This window comes from Barbatula barbatula (genome assembly GCF_947034865.1).
Source record: "Barbatula barbatula genome assembly, chromosome: 9".
NCBI lineage: Eukaryota > Metazoa > Chordata > Actinopteri > Cypriniformes > Nemacheilidae > Barbatula > Barbatula barbatula.
In genome coordinates this window covers 9,520,443-9,540,348 of record NC_136772.1, presented here as the reverse complement: position 1 = coordinate 9,540,348, position 19,906 = coordinate 9,520,443, and the positions used below count along the sequence as shown (strand labels likewise).

The following is a 19,906-nucleotide window of genomic DNA, read 5'->3' as shown; positions in this document are numbered from 1 at the left end:
CCTCCTATGGTTGTCAATGTAATCTCAGAACTGTCAGTTGCTAACATTCTTCCAAATATATTTCATTGAGTTCAACCACACAACAAAATTCATTCAGGTTTGGAACAACTTGTGGGCGAGTAATTCACGACAGAATTTACATTTTTGGGTGAACTATACCTTAAAGGGTAGGACCTTAAAGGCTAGGACAACACATTCTCAGGAATTCGTAACTGTTTTAAGAGGTGGCGAATTTGTATAATTTTGTACCATCTTATTCGTACGCTATAGTACGATTTGCTTTTGTAAGAATCGTACAAATTCATACGAATTTCTGTAGCTCAGTGGTAAGAGCATTGCGTTAACAAAGCAAGGTTGTGGGTTCGATCCCATGGGATTGCAGATACCTATGTATAAATGTATAGGATAATGCTATGTAATTCGCTTTGGATAAAAGCATCTGCTAAATGTAAATGTAAAAATAAATGAGGATACAAATGTATCCATTCATTCTCCTGTGGCTGAAGTCTAGTCTCCAACTTACAGATGATTGGTTAATGCTGGGGAATATTGTGAGGTAATGCATAGCTTTGTCTGTGTCAAACATTCAGATTTATAGTACGTCATAATAAAAGTGTGAAGCACAAAACCAACAATGATAACTTTACTGTCCACATGACAAATGCAATACAATTATTAAAATCCATCCTCTGGAATGGTACAGATAGTTTGATCGGGGCCTCAATAAATCTTTTATTCCCCCGAGCTCTTTTTTTAAACAATCCCTCATTGCCTCCATTAAGTTTACAAATATGTGGAAAGTCATGCTTTCACCACATAAAAACACTTGATTCTCATGATTTTATAGCAAAGGAAACAAGAATTTGAAAATACATTGACAAGGCAATCAACCATTCCCTTCTCGCCGCTGGCAGTTCCAAATGCCTGTGAAGCAACCATTCAAAGTTTCCCCTATTAGCATATCCAGATCTGCCATAAGTCTTTTTCACAGTAAGAGAAGGAGACATCTTGTCATGAACATATCAATCTGTCTGCTAATGCCATCGTGCCAAAAAATCAATGTCACAGCTCTGACAGGAAGTGTCCGTTGCAAAGGGGAAGTTGCTTTCCATAGCAATGTGTATTTAATGGAACATGCTGTCATATTTGATCTCAACCACTGGCACACACAACTGTTACTGCATCATTATTTACAAAGTTTCTTCACCATCCTCCAGGCCACTGCTGGGTCTCGTGGGCAGAGATTCCTTCAGGTGGATGTCATCCACCTGCTTAGCGCTGTCCTCAGGCTCTTCGGGTATGGATGGTGGCAAGCTGTCAGCATCCGAATTGAGCACGTAGCCTGGCAGAGCGGCATGGGTGCTGACGGTCAGGCCCCCGTTGCTGCGGTAGACTCGGCTGGAGAAAAGCGTGGTGGAGCGTGTGCCAGAGCCTCCACCGGCCAGCTGTGACTGACTGCTGGTACTGTTGTTGAGGCCGGTCAGTACAGAGCCGTATCGGTAGCTCCCGCAGATCACCGGGCCCTTCCAATCAAAGGCGAGGTTCCACCGCGTCCACATCTTTTTGATCTCCGTCTGGACCTGAGGATTAAAGTTGAGGATACAGATTTTGTATTAGCGTCTGTGATTCACAAGGCTTGAGCACATGCAGGATGTATACATCAAAAGAACTGAGCAGAGGATGGTGGAATTAAACAGACTAAACAGAAGAATTTGTTTCAGTTGCAACTAGGGCTGGCTGAATATTTGCTTATTTTCCTTGTTTCCTGTAGCTCTGGTGCTGCCCACACTCAGAAATTTGTGTAACGATAAATTGTAAAACTCTGTGGATGTTACTTTGGATGAAAGCGTGAGCCAAATGCACGAGTAGAAATGTTCACAATTTAATCATGCATTTTGCAACATTGTAAACATTATTTATTAATGCACTTTTTCATGGGGCCATTACAAACTTTTAAAAAGTGTTTTATGCTGCTTTTCAAAGATTTCTTGTTCAGCCAACTTTCGAGTATGTGACTGTTAGAAAATATGTTGATTTAACACATTTCTCCAACAGGATTATTATAATTCACCAAAACTAAAGCTAAAACTATGGAAAGATAGATTTAAAGGAAAAGATCACCTCAAAATCAAAATTGAGTTATTTTTTACTCACCCACATGAAGTCCAACATGTTTTAAGACCTCCCGGCATCTTCAAACACAAATAAAGATATTTTAAGGGACATCGAGAGATTTCCAGGACTCCTCATTGTCAAGGTCCAGAAAAGTTAAATTGTTCCATCCGCTCATAATGCCTAAACTGAATTTCTTCGAAGCGACGAGAATACAAACGAAAACAAAATAATGACTTTGATATATTATCCTCTATCTTGCAGCAGGGGCAGGCTCTCCTGTCTTGTCAGTCTATGGTGAACGTTCATGAGAGCACAATTTTATGATGTCTTTCTTTTCCGGAACTATAACTATACCCATTATGTCTAAGAGGAGGCCTGGAAATCTCTCGGATGTCCCCCTAAAATATCGTTATTTGTGTTCCGAAGATAATGGAGGTCTTAAAACATGTTGAACGTAATGTGGGTGAGTAAAAAATAACTAAATTAAGATTTTGAGGTGAACTTTTCCTTTAATTCAAATCAAATATTGGCCCAACTGTTATTGGGAAAACTTAAACTGAATAAAAAGTGCTTTCTGGGCAGGTTGTTTGAGGTCGAACACTTTCATCCTCCAGCAGGGGAGGACTTTTTCAACTGCATTGATAGGTGAAAGTGTGTGATAGAGAAACAACATGACAAATTGTCAAGGATTTTCTAACCACTCGCTCACCAGCTCAAAACAAACCTTTGGTCCAGTTATACCCACTCCGTTTGTGGAAATAAATGAATGAACAAATCAACTTTCTCTACCCACTCCTCCTCTTCAAAGTCTACACAAGTTCTTCAGCATAGCCTCACAATATGCTTTTTCACTTATTACTACGGGTATTGTCAGATACAAATATACAACAAACTTTCAAAATTCAGTTTTGAACTGGTGAAACTACAAAGTTGTGACTTTTCCATTTATTTGAGTTTTCTATCAAGTATCAAAATGTTATTAATCTTGCAATAGACGATAATTACAATTAGGACGAATGTATCCTTCAACAAAAAGTGCAATTAAGCGCAAAATGTTTGGTGCATACTGTATGTATGACTTGAGCAGCCATTTTCAAATATTTTCATCATTTTATAAAAAATAAATACCCTACAATCTGATATGTGCTAGGGAAAAAGTTCAGCAAACAGCTGTCCCGAACACACAACGACATGAAGTAGGTAACACATGCTTTACGCTCTACAGCCACCGGAACAGCAGATTTCCGTGTGCCTTTCTTACAATTTGTCCATTCCAATATGAAACTGATCCGCGGATTGCTTACAAAGCGGGCTACTTGCACGGTAAATAGACACTCCGTATTTTTTATATCTTCCAATAAGTGGTGGGGACAAAATGGACTTTGGCAAAAAGTGGTGGGGACATCTCCCGCCTGTCCACCCGCAAATCACGCCTTTGGGTGTTATGCAGACTGTATGACAGGGACCAATTAAATAAGAAAGAATGAATATGTCCTGTGTGTCTCTTTATTACAGGCTGCTGCTGTGAACACTTTCTCTCTGCAGATGCTCACCTCTCCATTACAGTAACAGTAGATGATAGACACAAAGAAACCCTGGAAAGAGAAGAGAAACAGGATAACATGTTACACAGTGTGAATCTACTGCCATACAAAAAGTCACATTTAGTTTCATAGTTTAGTTTTAATAGGCAAGTTTCGGTCAACTAATAAAGGCTTTTGCAAAATATCACTTCTTTTTTTTTATTGCTCATGTTTAGTGGTTGTGTGCGTTCTAGGTAAGTGGGCATTGGAGTGATTTGTTCTTTGATGTCGAGATGTAACCACATGCTGTCACTGTCTAACCCATCTTTGACGGAAAGACTCCCACCTGTCACTCCAAACTGAATATCACAGAAATCAATGTGGGGAGTCATTAGATGTCAGTCCTATTTGAAGCACTCTAAGGTGGACTGTACACTTTTATTTGTTTTGATGAAAGTTTATAGTACTGCCAGGAGCCTAGTCTGTATCTGTACCTTTGTTTCTCTGTTGTTTGTTTTATTTGATTCATTTAATTATAACATGTTTCACATAGTGGTCCAAATTACATAGTATTATCTAATGTCCATTCCCCCTCAGGCGTGTTGCTTTTGAAATGGCTTAAAAAGGCCTTGTGCTGAATGCAGATACATTTACAATCATGTTTCTCACCAATATCATATTCACTGACCACACCTCCATCTTTTTAAGTGTACCCATGCTGATAAAGGACTCCAGGTTCAGTTCCATGGGAAGAGTTTTTTGTGATGCTTTTTTAGTTATATCACACAGATATGTTTAATGCTAAGAATGCAGTTAAATAGTTTCTGTCTTTGTGTTGTGCAGATACTATTTCATTTTATAACTCTCAACCTGCTTTACTCCTTCCCAAGTGTAACCAACTCTAACATGCCACTAGCATATCTGAGTGTTTAATCATAAGCCTGTGTGTGAGGTGAAACTAAATAAGCTATAAATAAATAAGACAATAAATAATTTAGCTTATGTCAAAAGCGTCTGCTGAATCCATAAATGCACTGTATATGATCACTTTTCAAGAACACCTTGAGGTTCCTCCTTGGCTTGTAAATAAAGACATTACAGTCACAAAACCTTGCCTTCCACTTTTGCTTCCCAGTGTTTATTCTATCGGCTTAATCAATACTAAATCATGCAAATGGATGCACAGTGTTTATTATGGTAAGTGATGCTATCCTACCCTAAAAATTATAATACATGATTCTAAGATGATCAAAAGAAAAACATATTCATCTTGACTTGCAGGGATCACTGATTAAATTGAATATGCATTACAAGCATCCATTTTCAGTTACCTGGAAAGAGTTGAAGAAGAGTTCGCAGTACATGCGCACCTCCCAGCCCAAACCCTCAAATGTGTGAGGCATTCCAACAAACACAATGTAATGCACCCCAAACACAAAGACCAACACAAGCGTGGATTTGGCAAGCTTCCTGAAGAGAAAAATTAATTAAAATAGCTATGCAATCCATCTGTGTAAAAACCAGACCCAAATTTGAACCTTTGTTTACTGAAAACCATCCTTTCATCCAACCCAGTTTCAAGGCAGATCGCGGCATAGGCACGAAATTTGGAATGTTTTGATTTGTGTTCATGGACACCTTTTTCGTGTCACTTAGCACAACTTTCAATGCACAGACCACGTATGTATGTAACTTAATATATTTATAACCTGATATCAAAAGTCAAAACATATTATATGAGGTGGCTAACCAACATCTTATTTCACCCCAAACCCTAAAATCACATCCGCAAAGGCTAATTTGGCTAAAACACGAGTTTCAGAAGGTGGCAAAGAAACGATAAATGGCTATCAAATGCCTGCAAATGAGGTCGTAGGAAATAGGAATTCTATTTTTTACAAGGTGAGCCACCTTTAAAATGTCTTGCAAATTAGTCATGAAAAGAGTCATCGAAATAATTGGAAGAAAGGTACTCTGTAAGATTATAAGGGGCAAATCATTTTTCAATTGAAGTTTGACCTATTTTGATAAAACATTTTCAGTAATGGTAGCATCGTATCAAATATGATGTGTCAAATCAAATGAGCATTACAAGTTCATTTATCCCCAGAATGTGAGAGTCGGCTGGGCCCTTCAGTTGAACAAACACACTTTTGATCTGCTTTGACTCCACGCTGACTGACGTGTTTACAAACACTGTCTGTGGCTTTTGGTCTGTCCTACCAGCTGTGCCGTCCAACACCTGTGGCTCCGTGGACAGCAAATTAGCGGGGAGGCAATAATAATCAAATTGATTACTGTTATTAGTGGCACAATATGACATCCCATTCCATTGTGTTTGCTCCCAACTGGATTTGTTTAGAATAAATCCAGAAAAACATTTTGCCTTGCCAGCATCCAACTGTGCATTCATTGAGTCTGAAAGCATTTTTTCCCCAAAGCCAAATTAAAATGGAAGCAACTTTCTTTCAGCATGTAACAAGCTTGAACCTCTAATACGCAGCATCCCAAAAACGGAACGCTGATTGTAAATGCAAGATGGAAATGATGGAAGCCACAATCATTGAATGTGCGTAGGAAGGGATGCTTATTATCGCATCTTTAAGCCGTGGGGAATACTGCCTTCAAGCTGTCAGATGAAAGGTTTTTGTCCAAATTACATAAGGAAATAAACAGTATAGCTGTAAATTACAAGCATTGCTTCCACTCAAAGCAATATAGAGCCGGTGTGGATGCTATTGCTTACAGCATTCCAATGACAGTTGACGCATTGAATTTACCGTTTTAGGGGCACTTACAAATTTTAAAACAACCCCAGAGGACGTGAGCTCAGAGGGCATGAAGATGAAGACGCTTCACAAACCTGTACTGTTTCCTAGTGTCATATCTGCCCGCGTTGGTCTCGCGGATCTTGGTGGCGAGCACCCGCACGATATTCACAAACAGGATGAAGTTGAGCTGAGAAAGAAAAAGAGAGAGAAAAAAAGTGGCATTGATATGAGAAATTGCTCTGAGCAGGAGTATGATAACCAACTGAATCCCTTTTCTACACACTCCGCTCGATTCGTCTCAATGCGAAGCTCATCTTCTTAATGCGCCATTCTCTTATCTCATAAAGACGCTCATTCATTTACACTTCCATCACATTGCCGGTGCCCAGAGAAAACACTATGGCTCAGCAGTTGCTTTTCATGGCTCAAAAGATTCAGTAATGGAGTTTTCTCGTTTTCAATACTGTATGTTTCAATTTAGGATTGAAACAGGATTGCTGTTTCTCTTGAAATGTTTTAGAACAGACATAGATGACAACTGCTGATATACTTGTACATGTAGAGATATATAAAAGAAAAATAAATTAAATGTATGTGAATGTCATATACTGTAGGGCTGTCACGATATTAGATTTTACATGACATGACTATCATGGCAAGTGGAAATCACAATAACGATATTATCACAATATCATTGTTATTCATTTAAAGAAAGAAATGATGCTATCAGTCCAAAGTCATTTTTAATTTTCCTTTCTTTAGCCAATGAATCAATCAACTACCATTGTGGCTCTTAAAGGAAAAGTTCCCCCAACAGTCATCTACTGACCCTGTTGTCATTTCAAACCCGCGTGACTTTCTTTCGTCTGCACAACACAAAATAAGATATTTTGAAGAATGTTTGAAACAGAAAACCGTTTCTCCCCATTTTTTACTTGCATTGGTTTTGTGCCCATACTATACAGTATAAGTCAATAGGGAACAATGGTTTTTAGGTACAAACTGTTACGTTGCAGCAAGGGAAGACAGCGAGTGGAAGTGATGTTACGTTCTGTGGCGAGGCTTCGGAGCGTGTGCCGAGAAATGCCAGAAGCTTTCAGTGAGGCGCGTGTTGAGGCTTGTATCGCTTTAGAACAATGACATCATAGATGACGTTTGAAGCCTCGCTTTTGCCCTTGAGTGGTTCAGTAAGCGGTTTGAATGTTGCCGGGACATTTTGACAGCTACCTGTATATAAACCAAGTTACACAAGCAAATTCACTGCCCTCTGCCCAGTTAAACCCAGACACTTTCCAGTTTTCATATAGAAAGTCATACAGGTTCAAATTGACAGGGGAGTAAAAGATAAAAGATTTTTCTTTTTTTTCCTTTTTCAGTGCTGAATTATTTATGATATTATCTAGTATTAACAATATCAGTAATCACCGTTTCAATATTGGTATATTGCGACACCCCTAATATCACAGTTTAAATAATTTTGTACTGAAAAGGTTTTCTGAAATCTATCTGTTTTCGCATATCATTATTAAAGCAGATGGTTTGGTCCAAAGTAACAAATTGGAGTACAGGGAAGCCATTCATCCCAAGGAGGCAAAATTACCAGAAGGGCTGGAATACAAAGTTTCAAATAGGATCAAATCTGATTTTCTTGGGGGGGGGGAGCAGGCATGACAAAGAATAAAATCAGCACAGATTTTCCTAGTACATTAAAGATAGCTGGAAAATAAAGCCCATCAGAGGGGTCACTAGCAGATGGTTTGCTGAGTGGTGTGGATCATGGCTGGAAACCAGAATGAACAGAGTAGTAATTTGAAATATGCAAATTGCTTAATCAGAAACAGCAGGAACTATGCAAGTGATTGAAAATGAGGCCGACGCAAACCTTGAACTTTCAGGCTTTTAAACTGAATCAATGGAATCAATAAGACAAACAAAAGTGCAGCCTGTGTTTCTACATACATGTTTCACAGAAAGACTGAACTAGGTTTGTGTGCAAGTTTATTCTAGTATTAATTTCCAATACTACGTTATGCATATGTTCTGTACAGTAGCCAAGTGTTTATGCAAATCATGCTATGAAATCGACTTCTAGAACGGATAACTAGTGAAGCAATTTGACTATATACCTCTCCATACACATAAACCTCTTAACTAGCATATCTTTGTCCACATAGGACTTTCAAAGCTCTTCTCTGACCAAATCTTCATGTCAATCCCTATCACAGCAATCACACATTTCATTAACCACTTCTGAAAAAATTGCCTCCATATCAATCATATATTTAATGGGAATATGGAAATGTGTTTTCTTCCCGTTTCTGGCATGTGAATCATCATAAGCCAGATTTATTTCATTATACTGACTTTGAGTAATCTTCATCCTAAATAGGCTGGTCAAAACAAGTTTTCCTTACATTTGAATAATATTCTTCTTCCACCACGTTTGATTTATAAATATTATTATTTTCAATTAATATTTGCTGACTGCACATGTGAATTATGAAAGACATCACAATACAATACTTGTTACTGCTAGGGAATTTTTTTTTTCTACGCCAAATAAGTCTGTTTATTAAAAAAAAGCTTCAAATATTCATTGAATATTCACTGCATTGCTCAGTGTGTGAAAATGTGTGACCCTCAGTGACACAGTGCGAAAAATCAGCTCATTAGAGTCTGTGTAAGCGTGCCACAGAAAAACACAGAAATACTATCATAATAATCAACTGTCATTTCCCGACTGCACAGTCGAAGCAATTTTGAATGTCTATATTCGAAAACACGTTTCAACAGATCTTCCAACCTTGAGAAACTTTAGAGATTTTATCCGTGTGCTTATCAGGGATTACTGTAACTCAATTGATAGAGCACTGAATTCTCAAATATAACTGGTCTGATCCGAGGGAACACGTACACTAATAAAAAGTTTAACTTCACTTTAATGTTTAAGCGATTTGTAGTGGTTAGAGCGTGGAGCTAGCCACGCCAAGGTCATGGGTTCCATCACACGGATTGCATATACTCAAAAACAAATGTAAAGTAACATACAATGCCAGTAGCTTTGGATAAAAGCGCCTGCCAAATGTGTAAATGTTAAAAACTGTGGGTAAGGGACCCTGTAAAAAGTTCAAACCTAGTGTATAAACAAAATTGCATTTTCTTTGGTAGCAATGGTCAATCATCATTTCATGACATCACACGCAGCACAGCACTGCTCTGGCCTTTGGTGGGAGACTAATACATTTTCATATTTGCCATTTTGGTGTTCTTGCAGAGCACAGAGAAAGGGATGGAAATGACAAGGAGAAGAAATGAGAATGCAGTCCAGACTCGACCCTGTTTTGCCCACACAAGCGAAGCTTGACATGCTGGTGCACAGTCGGTGTCAGTTCAACCACTTTGATGAGGTGTGCTAACACCTGTGGATCCATCACAGTTCTCCACCTTGTATTTGTGGAAAAAAATAAGTAGCAGTGACCCTCTGTCATTTGGATGGCTGTAGGTCACTCAGAGAGAAGCATGCAGCAGGCATCTACAACAGCTGCAAAGGGATGGATGAGACGGTGCTGTCAGACAACCTAGCATGAAATGTGGAATTTGTGACATTTCATGGCTTCAAAGAAGACTGGCTTTTAGAGCGGAAAAGGTGGGCAGAGATGCAGAGAACTGTAAATTATCTACTTACTGCATTACACAAAGTTAATATTTTCATCTCAATACTGCACGTTTTGGGCAGATATTTTGAGAAAGGTCAGCCAATGCTGTTTGGTTACCAAAATTCTTCACAATATCTTCTAATTTGCTCTGGCCCTTCAAGTAGGATAGTGTGAAAAATAATCTTTAAAATAAATTGAATTCTATACGGAACGGACCCTACATTTTTGAAGTATCGCGCGTCTGTTCCATTCAGTACAAGCAGCAGCACAGAGCTGGAATCACGTGACGTTAAGCGAGTGGCGTGACTCACAAGCAGTCTCTCCTGTGAGATATGGTGAACAGCACGATGACGGATGAGAACTTTTATTACTCAGGGCTCCCATATTTAGGGCCCTATGATTGAATGATAAAAAAGATTTTGCTGTATAACGCGGAATGGCACAGAATCTGGAAAACGTATTATTTCTTAACCAGAAAGTAGCTATCTGCGAATCGAAAATGGGCAGAGAGCGGGGACATGGTTGGAGCCGAGGCGCCTGGTTGCTGAAACCGCTTGTCACTCAAATGGTCACGCACCTAATTTGCAGAATTTCAAGGCTTAATATAAGTTAAATGGGTGAATTATAATTACAAATTTGGTTAACTTGAACAAGTTATAACATGCCCACATTTTACCAGACCATCCCTCTTGATAGTAAACTTAAGTAAATGTGCTAGTAACAATTTGAACTATAAAAAATATTACTTATATTTATGTAGACTTAAAAAAAGGATTTATTTATTTATATTTTCATTTTCCTGTGTATGGTTCAACATATCTACTGCAGGTTTTCAATATAGTTTATAAGTTAATACTGTAATGTACTGAAGTATTTTCTTCATGTGGGCAAATATTTTACTATTGTAAAGTAAAGGACAGAAAACACAAAATCTGGAAAATTGTAACAGAAAAAGAAAAATATTTCTTATTGTTGTTGTGTCATCCCTCGAACTGGCCCCTCATTTGGGATGCTTTCACAAAGTGGCCCCCATAACAAACAACAAAGTTTGGAATGGTTTGTAAATGATAAAAGAATCTTAATTTTTGGATCTATTGGTTCAATCTATTCAAATATGTTTGGGTGCGACTGTTTTCTATCGCTGCCTGTATTTTTTCCTTTCTTAACTGTCTGTTTCTGTCTGTATGCAGTAACTGGCAGAACTTGCAAAGGCACACACGTATCCAAAAACACTGTAATTTTGCTAATGTTCTTGCCAGTCCTACACTGACATTTGCCTTCTTTGCCAAAGAGCTTTTCATCTTACAGTGTTGCATAATAGAAAAGAGAAAAGTTTAGATGAAGTCAGATGATTTCTCCTTCTTCATGGAGGATTGCCTCAGTCTTTGAACAGTTTCTTAGCTTGGCACGTTCACACGCAGAATTTTGCTTGTTCTAACTCACCCCAATGGCTGTCAGAATGGGAACCTGGTAAATCCATTTGATGTTTCCTGCACTCAGTTCCCAGCATCTGCAGAGATAATGAAAGCGAAATATATATATATGTATATATATATATATATATATATATATATATATATATATATATAGAGAGAGAGAGAGAGAGAGAGAGAGAGAGAGAGAGAGAGAGAGAGAGAGAGAAAGGGAGGGAGGGAGGGAGAAACAGAAACATAATAGGAGGATAAGGAAAGATAAATGAATTGATATGGAATATATTTATAACAGACAGTGCTAACACATTAAAAATCTATATATATATATATATATATATATGTGTGTGTATATGAACAATGAAATATATACATATAAAAAAACAATATACAGAATATATTGCTTACTGTCAATGAAACAGTTTTGTATTATGTATTTACTGTATATATATTTGCATCTAAAGCAAGCAAATTATTTACAGTTCATTTCTCTTGTATCAGTCACATGAAATATGAATATATTGAATTGAAATAATACTCCACATTCCATCCCATGGAGTTGTGGAAGAAAAATGTATAGAAGTTACATTTTGATGAATGTTAGTTTTGAAACCTGACTGTACTTAATACTGTATGCGTCTCTCTCTCTCTCTCTCTCTCTCTCTCTGTGCTCAGCGGAGTGTTATATTTGTCACTTTTCTAGTTTAAATGTTGTAAAAGGAAAACTAAAGACCTAGGTATCCAGAGTGCGTGGGACGCTGTCATTTAGCTTGGTGCTGCTAGGGAATGGGCAGGCCCAAGTCAAATAAAGTATGAACAGCTCTCATGCAGACACGGAATAAAACTTGCACCTGTGATGAACTGTCTGGTGGAAGAGTGTAGTTTGCCTGAAGTTGTTTGTTTTCACAGTATACTGTCTGCTTTACGCATGAACAGTGCTGGCGTTATTTTCCTGGATAGATTTGAGAACGTTAATACTGTTGATCAAAACGGAGTAGTAATTCAGGACATGTTTACTCCTGCGATCCCTCTGGTTCAACCAGCAAAAATGCTAATGCAATTCAAATGTACCGCCGTTTATTAAAGATAAGCTTCTGGTTAATGAATTGTCGAGGCATGGAAAAATTTGGGGACCAAATCGCCATTGCTAAAACATGTTGTGTGCTTTAGAAGGCAGGTACACGTGATCCTAAGAAGAGATTTGCTAAACTAAATGTGGCGTTAAATTTAGAATTGATGGCTTTGATGATGTTGTGTTTGCGACATCTCATGCAATGAAGAATTTTGGTTATGGACGAGAAAGACATGTTAGGCAGCATGTCCTGAGAGAGCATAAGAGTAAAATTTGACAGGTCCGAGTGGGGAAAATGTGCGTGTTGTTTTCATTGTTTTGTTCAGGGCACTAATGCTACTGAACAAAATACGTAAAGAAGTGAGAAAAACGATGCTGTGTAAGAGAATACAAATAGACTTGATAAAGAAACTGAAGCAGTATCTTCAGACATGGTTGATGTTGCTGAAGCTATCGTAAAAGAAGAAATGGTTACAGAAGTTGTCAATGATGAGACGCTTTTTATAGTACCTAATGTTAAGAGAAAAAGAGCTAAAAAATCAGGGAAGAGGCTAAAATTTGCAGATAAACAAAAATAGATTCTGAAAAATGTGATGACACTGAAGCCAGTATGATTGAGGATTCTGATGGTGAAGCGGTGGATAGTAGAACAAGAAGTAGACTTAGTGATAATAACAAAATAAAGTCCTTTCTGCAGGTAACTAAAATGTGAAGAATGTTCAATTTGAAGATTTTTTTTCTGATCGTAGAATGTTTATTAATTCTGCAACAGCATTAATAAGAGGTGATGGGAGGGGGGGATTTTGCAATCCAAGAAATGTATAGATTGAGGAAACTTGCTTCCAAACTGAGAGCAGAATTAGAAATCCGAAGATGGCTTTGAAACAGCATAATCATTGTGTTCTCATGTCTCGGACTGGTTGGTTCCCCTAATACTCTTTATTTTTTGATGAGGGTGAGCTCTCTTAATTTGAATGGAGCGCGGGATATGCACAAAGGGCAGTGTTGTTTGAGTTTATCATTTGTCCAAGGACGCATATGGTAGTAATGAGATTGATTGGAAAAAACAATGGGATGTAGATATATTTGTTAACAGAATAATTTTCTGTTTGGGCAAGCTAAACTTGCAATTTACAAAACAAGGAAAAACATAGAGAATGGGAATGGAGAAGAGGTCATACATTTATTGAAAGCTTTTGTTAAGTCAAAAATTACTGTGGAGTTTAAGTATTACAAATCTATGAATGATATTGAAAATGTTAAACTGTGGTGTTACAAAGTGCTGGATTTTTATATTATGTGGATTTAATGTTATTAATGGTGTGATGAACTTTATGCATTTATTGTTTTGATACATAAAAGTTTGAGTAAAAAAACTAATTTCTCTCTCTCTATCTCTCAATTTTCAATTTCTAATTTTCCATTTTCTTCTTAAAGTATTGAACATATAACAAAAGACATACAATAAGTAACTGAATTTCCAGTCTTTTAGATAAAAGGAAGAAATGTAAAACTTGAGAATCTGAAAGAAGTTGCAAGGTCACACCATATTTTTGTGTTTTATATTGTATAATTGGTGAGTTCTACCTTTTAATTTGACCTTTGCATAATAACGAAAGGTAAGATTATATATTTTGTGGTTAAATATAATGTTAATGAAGGTTTATTTCACTCTAAACTAGTTTTACACATAAATAAATTAGATATTTTGTTTAAACAGTAAACAGTATACCACTGCTGTCCTTCAGAAACCTCCATTATTTGTGATTTTGTAAATATTTTGCCATAAATCAGAATTTTAGTCACTGGGTTTTGCAAATATCTAACTAATAAAATAAAATAATAAAAATCTAACTAACTAAAAAAGGTGCTTGTTAACTTTTACAACACAGTATTTAATCATTTAAAAAGTTTTTTTTTACATTTTCCGAAAAACAGCAGATTTGAACATATGAGGTTTCAGGAGGACACCATCGATGCACAATATATATAAGATACAATCTAAAGAAAACTTTTAGCATTAAATAATAGTTTAACAATAAAAAAGGGTTTTTATCGGCACTTAAAAATAAACTATGATGACATTAAATGTAGAGGCTTGGTAAAAGTGCATCAGAAGACTAGGCTACAAACTCACTGTTACAAAACGCTTTAAAGACACAGTCTGTGATAATCGTACTTCAACTATAGGGCATTTTAGTACCTGCGAACAAATACCAAAGCTTTATGTTGTCAACAAATGTGTAGAGTCCCCCGAGAAACCCTTTGTTGCTTGAAGACATTTGCTTTGTTCCAGTACAAACAGCCTGCAAGCTTCAAGAATACAAATTGTACTCCCAGGGGGACAAAATCATTTTCCTTGCAAGTGTATGAAAATAACCAGAGGAGAAGATTATGCCTCAGACATGGTCTAATACTTTTCCTGTAAAAAAACACTACTTATAAAGCGAGTCAAACTCTAAATGATCTGGTGATAAACAGCTTGAACGAAGTGTTACGCAAAACCAAACCTAATTTACAAAACCAACACCAAGTATCTGATAATTACTTTATGAACTACAGCAAGTGAGCTACAATCACTGGGTTGCCACATCTTCAGTGAAGGCATTCAGTAGAAATGTGTTGTTTTACTTGGAACTTTAAATCTTACACTTACAGTTACAATCTGGTCACTATTTTAAGTTATCTCGGAGCATTCAAAGCATCAAGATATGTACAGGTATATTTTTAGTCACTGTACATGGTACATCACCCAGCTCTTTCACTATAGGAAGTTGTTAGAGGATGTCTGCCATCACATCTACAGTACTGTATGATTAAAAATGATTAGAACGTGAACTCTTTGCAGACAGAAATATGAATGTATGTACCTCGCATCCGCCACCGTTGCCCTGACAACTGCCCATGCTGCAACAAAGAGAGCAGGAACACCTGAAAAAAAAAAGAAATAGTGTGTTTGCAAACACTGTCCGATTTTCTAATTGTTATTATTTTGTTGCCATTAGATAACTTATAAGAGTAAACTGCATTTGACCATTAAGCAGCCTTTTCGAGAAGAAATATTATTTTCCTATACAAGCATAATGAAAATTAAATAGATTTGACTTATTATAATTAAAATATATTGGACACCTGAATACATTTGCAATAAACCAAAGCTAACATCCCTGTAAACATCTCTTTTAGATAGTTTTAAGGGGAAATTAAGCATGATCTGAAAGCTGCCAGCCTTCCCAGAGATTCGAGAGAGTACCCACGGAGACTTACAATCAGACACTTATCTTGCTAAATAATTTTAATAAACAATTAACAATCTGTTTGTTTATTCATTGTCAATTGTTTTTTTTTTATTTAAAGCAAGATTCTAGACAGAATAAACATCAAATGACTTATTTTCAGTCTGGTGAAAAACATATTACAGAGCTGGACTGAATATTGCTTTTCAGGCCAATCTCTAAATAATTTTGTTTTGGCTTTGAACGTTCTGCATGAATTTAACATTAGCCTGCTTTGAAATTGGACCTGATGAAAACATTTTCAATTCTCATCATGTAAAGATATATGCCTACAGACTGTTTTTGTTATGGTAAACTTGTGTCTTTATTGTCGTGAATGTGGATGAAGAACCCAATTGCAGGCAGCGGGGATGAAGGGGTTAACACCAGGGACCCGTTTCAGAAAGCAGGGTAAGTGCAAACTCAGAGTAAGTTAACCCCAGAAAACGGGATACTCTGGGTTTTCAGTTTCAGAACGCGAGGTATATCAAACCCGTGACCGTGGGGTAAGTCAAGCCCGTTTCAGAAATCAAGGTATCTTCTACTTAGAGTGAGTAACCATAGTAACCTACTCTGTGAACCTAACCTGGTCAGGAGCAGGTTTTATTCCACTAACCCGAGGTTTGTTTCAATCCCCGCCCCTTTTAGAAGCACGAGCGGTGTTGAAATTGCCTTCGCCGTTTGTTTTTTCATTCGTTTTCCTTAATCGCGCACAAATTTATAACACAGACATTAAATGTCCGTTAATTCAGTACCCGTAGACGAGGAAGCTGCATTCATTCAGAGAGAGTTACATTTACGTCGGGAGAGAATATATGGTGAAGCCCCGTTTGGATGTTTTATCATATCCGGAGGATTCTTTATTTGAGCGATACAGTTTTTCTTTACAGTCCATTAAATATATTCACAATCTGCTTCATCCTTACATCACAAACCTCACTCGTGAACGCGCTCTTACATCTGAGCAGATTCTCTGTTACGTATCTTTGCTAATGGAAGCTTTCTATATAACACCGGGGATGCAGAACACGTTAGCAAGGCAACTGTATGCAGAGCAGTAAGAAAAGTGTGAATCGCTCTCAAGCTCTTTTTATACATTTGTGTTAAGTTTCCTGTGAGAACCATCAAAGAGGAGTTTCATAGGATTGCAGGTGAATGGTGAACGTCTTTCTGAATAAGCTGATCAAATAAATGTGCTCTTGCTGCCAACTCTAATAATTCAAATACCCTTTAGGATTTCCCAATGTGATTGGGGGCACATTTAAAAGGTCCAACTCGCCCCGCTCTGCGCGGGCTTCGAACTGCCGTCGGTCAGAACGAGGGACGGGCGCTCTAACCACGAGCCTAACGACCGCATTCTCTATTGCGTCTGTCGCTAGAGCATCTCTAGCTGGCCTCCGTTACACATAGCTGGAGCAGGGGCAAGCATGGCCAGTTTTCTGTCTTCTACAGCCACAGTGCTCGGTTCTCATATCCTCAAAACTTTCAAGGCCAGTTTATTAAATATATCAAACATTTCCCAGTCAGGCATCCTACTAGCAAGAGCATTTAAACTCACCGGACTGAAGGATGTTTTTATATTTCATTTCCAGCTTCTGCCATGTTCTTTTTATTGCAGAAGGATTGCACCTACATGACAAAAAATCGTAGGTATATATGTTTATACATATACGATACGATATACATTATATATATATATATATATAGTGCCTCCAATTCGACTGGCGAGAAATAAACGGAGCGCTTTTTGTCACGTGGCGTTGCCATGGTGAATCGTGTTATCTTCGCTCAATTGATGATGGCTTTTTAAAGCCGCGGTGATGACGCGTAACCTCGGCTGAACTTACTCAGAGTGGATTGAACTCATTGAAACCAGCTGTTCTGAAACAGAAAACTCAGAGTAGCGATTATCTGAGTAAATCAACTCAGAGTTCATATTTTAACTCAGTGTTGCATGAACCTCCTTATTGAAACGGGTCCCAGGACTTTAATATAAATATAAATATAAACAGAAAACAAAAACCCACGAGGGGGTAACAAAACAGTACACAATAACACACAATTAACTGATAACTAAACACTCAACAAGAACTCAACTATAAAACACTAAGACTAAAACGAACACTCACGAAGACTAGAATATACTAAACAGTATCATCTAGGACAAGGTGACAAGTACAACGAATGAGCACAAGACAATAGACAAGAGGGCATTAAATAGGGAGCCTAACAAAGGAGATAACGATGGGCAGGTGTGGGTAATGAGACACAGGAGGAAAGCTATAATAGGAACGAGAGGGGCGGGGCCAAATGACGAGACTGGAGAGAACGCATATTATGCCCTGATTGACAATAACATGCTTCTCTCCACATAAAACACGTGGGTCTGTCATGATTCTGCCCCAAACCAGAAAATCAAGACAAGACAACGCAGAATCAGGACATTTTTTCTTACACTTTGAAGGTATGGTGTTTTACGTTTCTGCTTTATGATTTGTGAGATTGTGATGTCAACTGAGGCTTTGTAATGAAAGAATTAGAATAGTGTTATAATAGTAAAGTTTACAAGGGTGAGTCAGGAATACCTCTCGGTCATTTTGTAAAAGTAAGCTTCTACCTGGACCATCTTATAACAGGAAAGTTTGTGATGATTCCCCAGAACACCAAAACTGATGAAAATTTTAAATGGCACATGATAATAATGTCTAGAGAACATAATGGCTGACATTATACCTGTTGAAATTGATATATAATTAATACTAATATAGATATATATTAACACTGCATTTATTTTGAACTTTTTAGAACATTTTTAAATTAGTTACATTCGAAAAAATATTGGGTTGTTTCCATCCAGCATAATGAGCTATTTATATCTACATACACCGCAGGTCCCCTTGAATGGAATGCTGTTTTCACAGTAATCCTCAACGGACAAACTGCTCTGAGCGTGTTTTGTAAAATTCACAAACAATTCACAAACTCGCCACTAGAAGCTGCACCTTTAAAAATACACAGCTTTATTTGAAAGTTAAGGTGGAATGAATAGTAATTTCCAAAGAATAAAATGTTGCCTGGTTATGTGGTATTCATTTTATTGTGTACATGAAAGACCAGGTGATTCTTAACCACAGAAGACTCAATGCTCAATTATAGGCAGGCCAACATTTGCTCCACTACATTTTATTCTAAATATAGTTTATTTGCATGTTTAATCTCGGGTGATATAGCAACTAAATCAGAATGCTGCCTCCCGCTGATAAGCAGAACCATTTAAAGCTCAAAGAAAATGGGATCATATCATGAATATCAAGAAGCAAAGCTGGCTGGATCTCAGGGTGAACATGTCAGTTAAGGGTCTCCTGTTCTCAGTTAGCAGTTCCCATGGAGATAATGGGATATCAGAAGCAGTCAGGGATTATCTCTGGGAAAGAGTTTGTGCCTTGAATCATATATATTTTGCAGGTGACACTATTTAAGGAGTGGAGCTTTTTCATGTTTCACGATAACCCATAAGTCAATAGAAAAATCGATGGTAATTTAAAAGAAGCAGGGGAGCAGAGTAGACAATCAAGTAAATTAACTTAATTTCTAAATGTATAAAGAAAGTGTTAACTTTTATTGAGCTAAACCTCTCATGTTGTGAGAAATATAAATAAAAAGGTAAGTAATGACACCAATCCGTTTTTATAATCATACCTAAATTGTCCAATGCCGTAGTGATGCCACAGTTTATTATGATTATAATAACAGAGGTGGTCGGACACAACGTGACATTGTTGCAAAGTATTTTCACAGGTTTAACCTGGAGGTCATTAATAAGCTGTAGCAATCAAAATCACAAGGATATAGTGAGCAGTCGCTCTTAGAACAGAAAATCTGCATATCAAACGTGCATCCACCTCTGCCCTTCCTGAAGGAACACATCAAACAGGAATGATAAATAAATAAAGAACACTTCAACTTGAAACCACTTGAAAAGGAAGCAACCGCTCCAAACAAACTGCAGTGAGTTATCGCTGTGTTGTTTGACAGTGTAGGAGTGGAGGGGAGGGAATGAAAGC

At 37.4% G+C, this 19,906-nt stretch overlaps 1 protein-coding gene across 1 annotated transcript in view; it reads right to left on the bottom strand.

Moving 5' to 3' along the window:
* Window positions 1-1,190: 1,190 nt before the first annotated feature.
* pth2ra (parathyroid hormone 2 receptor a) overlaps window positions 1,191-19,906 on the bottom strand; it is a gene marked incomplete at its 3' end in the record, with an annotated part of 35,557 nt that continues 16,841 nt past the window's right edge. The window contains exons 7-12 of the mRNA XM_079464131.1: window positions 15,438-15,498; window positions 11,509-11,575; window positions 6,502-6,596; window positions 4,970-5,108; window positions 3,669-3,710; window positions 1,191-1,580 (exon numbers count right to left, since the gene is read on the bottom strand). Of these exons, the coding sequence (XP_079320257.1) occupies window positions 1,191-1,580; window positions 3,669-3,710; window positions 4,970-5,108; window positions 6,502-6,596; window positions 11,509-11,575; window positions 15,438-15,498 (794 nt within the window). The remainder of the gene's footprint in view (window positions 1,581-3,668; window positions 3,711-4,969; window positions 5,109-6,501; window positions 6,597-11,508; window positions 11,576-15,437; window positions 15,499-19,906) is intronic.